At 40.1% G+C, this 2149-nt stretch overlaps 1 protein-coding gene across 6 annotated transcripts in view; it reads left to right on the top strand.

Moving 5' to 3' along the window:
- LOC104547221 (core histone macro-H2A.1) overlaps positions 1-777 on the top strand; it is a 38154-nt gene extending 37377 nt beyond the window's left edge. For all 6 annotated transcript variants that reach the window (XM_010192824.1, XM_010192822.1, XM_010192825.1 and 3 more), the window contains one exon: positions 44-777. In XM_010192824.1, coding sequence (XP_010191126.1) covers positions 44-209 — 166 coding nt within the window. In that variant the 3' untranslated portion in view covers positions 210-777. The remainder of the gene's footprint in view (positions 1-43) is intronic.
- The last annotated feature ends 1372 nt before the right edge of the window (positions 778-2149 follow it).

Below are 2149 nucleotides of genomic sequence, written 5' to 3'. Positions count from 1 at the left end.
AGCAGGTCTTGATTTTCTTCCTTTTTTTTGTCTCTCCATCTAGAAACGGCTTCCCAAAGCAAACGGCTGCTCAGCTGATTCTGAAAGCCATCTCCAGCTATTTTGTGTCAACAATGTCCTCTTCAATCAAGACAGTGTACTTCGTGCTCTTTGACAGCGAGAGTATAGGGATATACGTGCAGGAAATGGCAAAACTAGATGCCAACTAAGCCTAGAAAGCTACAGTACCAGCCCCTCCTTCTGCCCATCGTCCTCCCCAAATCCTTAACTCATTGTGAAGCAGAGCATACCTTATTTTGAATTTTGCTCATCTAGGGGAATAAAGGTGGGGGTTTTTGTTGGGTTTTTGTTTTGTTTGGGTTTTGTTTTGTTCTGACTTTCTCAAATGTTTTATGTTGGCACTGATAGTTGGCATTACTGCTGTTAATGCACTGTATACCAGGCATCGTCTGAACTTAGTGTAATCTAGGAGATTTTATAGTTTTATTTTAATGAAGTATGGATTGAAGCAGAAAGCCGTTAGGAGTATGTAGTCTTTTACTTGTTAAAGAAACAGGCCGACCCTATTTTGTAACTGTGTTGTGGTGCTTTATCAATACATCAAGTGGCGTTCCTTTCATTTTTTAAAAGAACAGATGCTATAAACCTAATTTGTGTTTGTTTATTGTCTTAATGATAAATCTGGAAGAAAAAAAAAATACAGAAACCCTGTTGTCCTTAATTATATTTACAATTTTGCAATTGTGTGAATTGATTTAGTAAAATGTTTGAACTGTTGCTCTTGGTGTACTTGAATTAATTTCTCTCTTAAGCCTTGACTTTCTAAATTCAAGGTAGCTGTGAGAGGGATGATAAAACCCCAGCTGTGAAGCAATAGCCTGGAAACATGTTTGAAGCTTCTGGGCCTCTTACCTGTGCTGGCTGGATGTGTGCGTGCCCAGTGACACTCACAGGCAGGTTTTTTCCATTGCACATTCACGCTTTTCAGTTGGTGCTTCAGATCTTCCTGTGCAGAATCTGAATTAAGTGACCGTTCAGTTTGGGAAGTTGAAGCCTTTTAGATCAAGCAAGGCCTAGGATTTTTTGAACTAGTTCCAATCATTTAATATTGGCTTGTTTGAAGCCATTTTGCATTTTTTTCCAAATATTTATGAGCCCAGTTTGTATTGGTTGCCATATCATTTGCACAGCTGAAATCCATACCAACATAAACCTTTACGGAAGCCACTTGGTTTTGTCCTTTGAGAAAGCAGAGGTTCCGTGTTCAAAAGCTATTGCATATGAACGCTGACTCTGAGGAGGAAGCTCTTCCTTTGAAGTCCTTAGTCTCCTTTCTAGATGGGAGGCATACGTTTTCCATCTCTGTTAAAACTTCATCTGCTGATGAAAGAGTGCTTCACATCCACTCTGGATTGACCCAGAGCAATGGGTGGACCAAATCTGACTTTTCAGTAAGCTCAGAAATACCAGATATTAAAAACGTGTAGCTTAAGCTCCCGCAAGAATTTATGGGTTTTTTTGGGTAGAAGTCCAGATACTTGCAGCTTTCAAGTGCTCTGCTGGAAAGGAAAAACAGCAATAACAACACATGACAAAATTTGACACGACGGCATTGCTCTAAACACATACACAAAGTTAAAGGGAAGAGTAAATTAATTTTGCACCTCAAATACGTAAGGTGTTTGACCGTGCCATGGGGTCAAACTTTAAAACAGTTTAAAGTGACAAAAATGCATCTAGGATCGCTCTTCAGACAGCAGCTGAAGTGGCAATGAATTATATAAGGTGCAGTACTTAAGCATTTAACTGTGAAGTGTGCGGGGCTGCGGTTGCCTTGATTCTTAACCTGAAACTGCACTTTCCGCAGGTGTCACTAGGTGTCACTGAAAGGACTGGAAAACGGAAAAATCCAGGGATGAGCAGGGCCCGGGGAACAGAAGGGGCTGCTCAGAGACTTCAGCACAGAAGGAGATTTTTTACACCAGAGGAATACGCACATCAGAAATAAGTGTCACAGACGACAGCTTCACGGTATCTTTGCACTGTAGAATTTACTGTATGAAATCTCACTTTTTTAAAGTCTCAACATTTTAATGTTAGCACCAGGAACAAAAAAAAAATGTTTGTCCACAAGTTTGTTTGGGTTTTG

Source organism: Mesitornis unicolor, unplaced genomic scaffold (genome assembly GCF_000695765.1).
Source record: "Mesitornis unicolor isolate BGI_N332 unplaced genomic scaffold, ASM69576v1 scaffold9979, whole genome shotgun sequence".
Lineage (NCBI taxonomy): Eukaryota > Metazoa > Chordata > Aves > Mesitornithiformes > Mesitornithidae > Mesitornis > Mesitornis unicolor.
The sequence above is the reverse complement of the archived record's forward strand: the minus strand, read 5'-3'. Positions and strand labels throughout refer to the sequence as shown.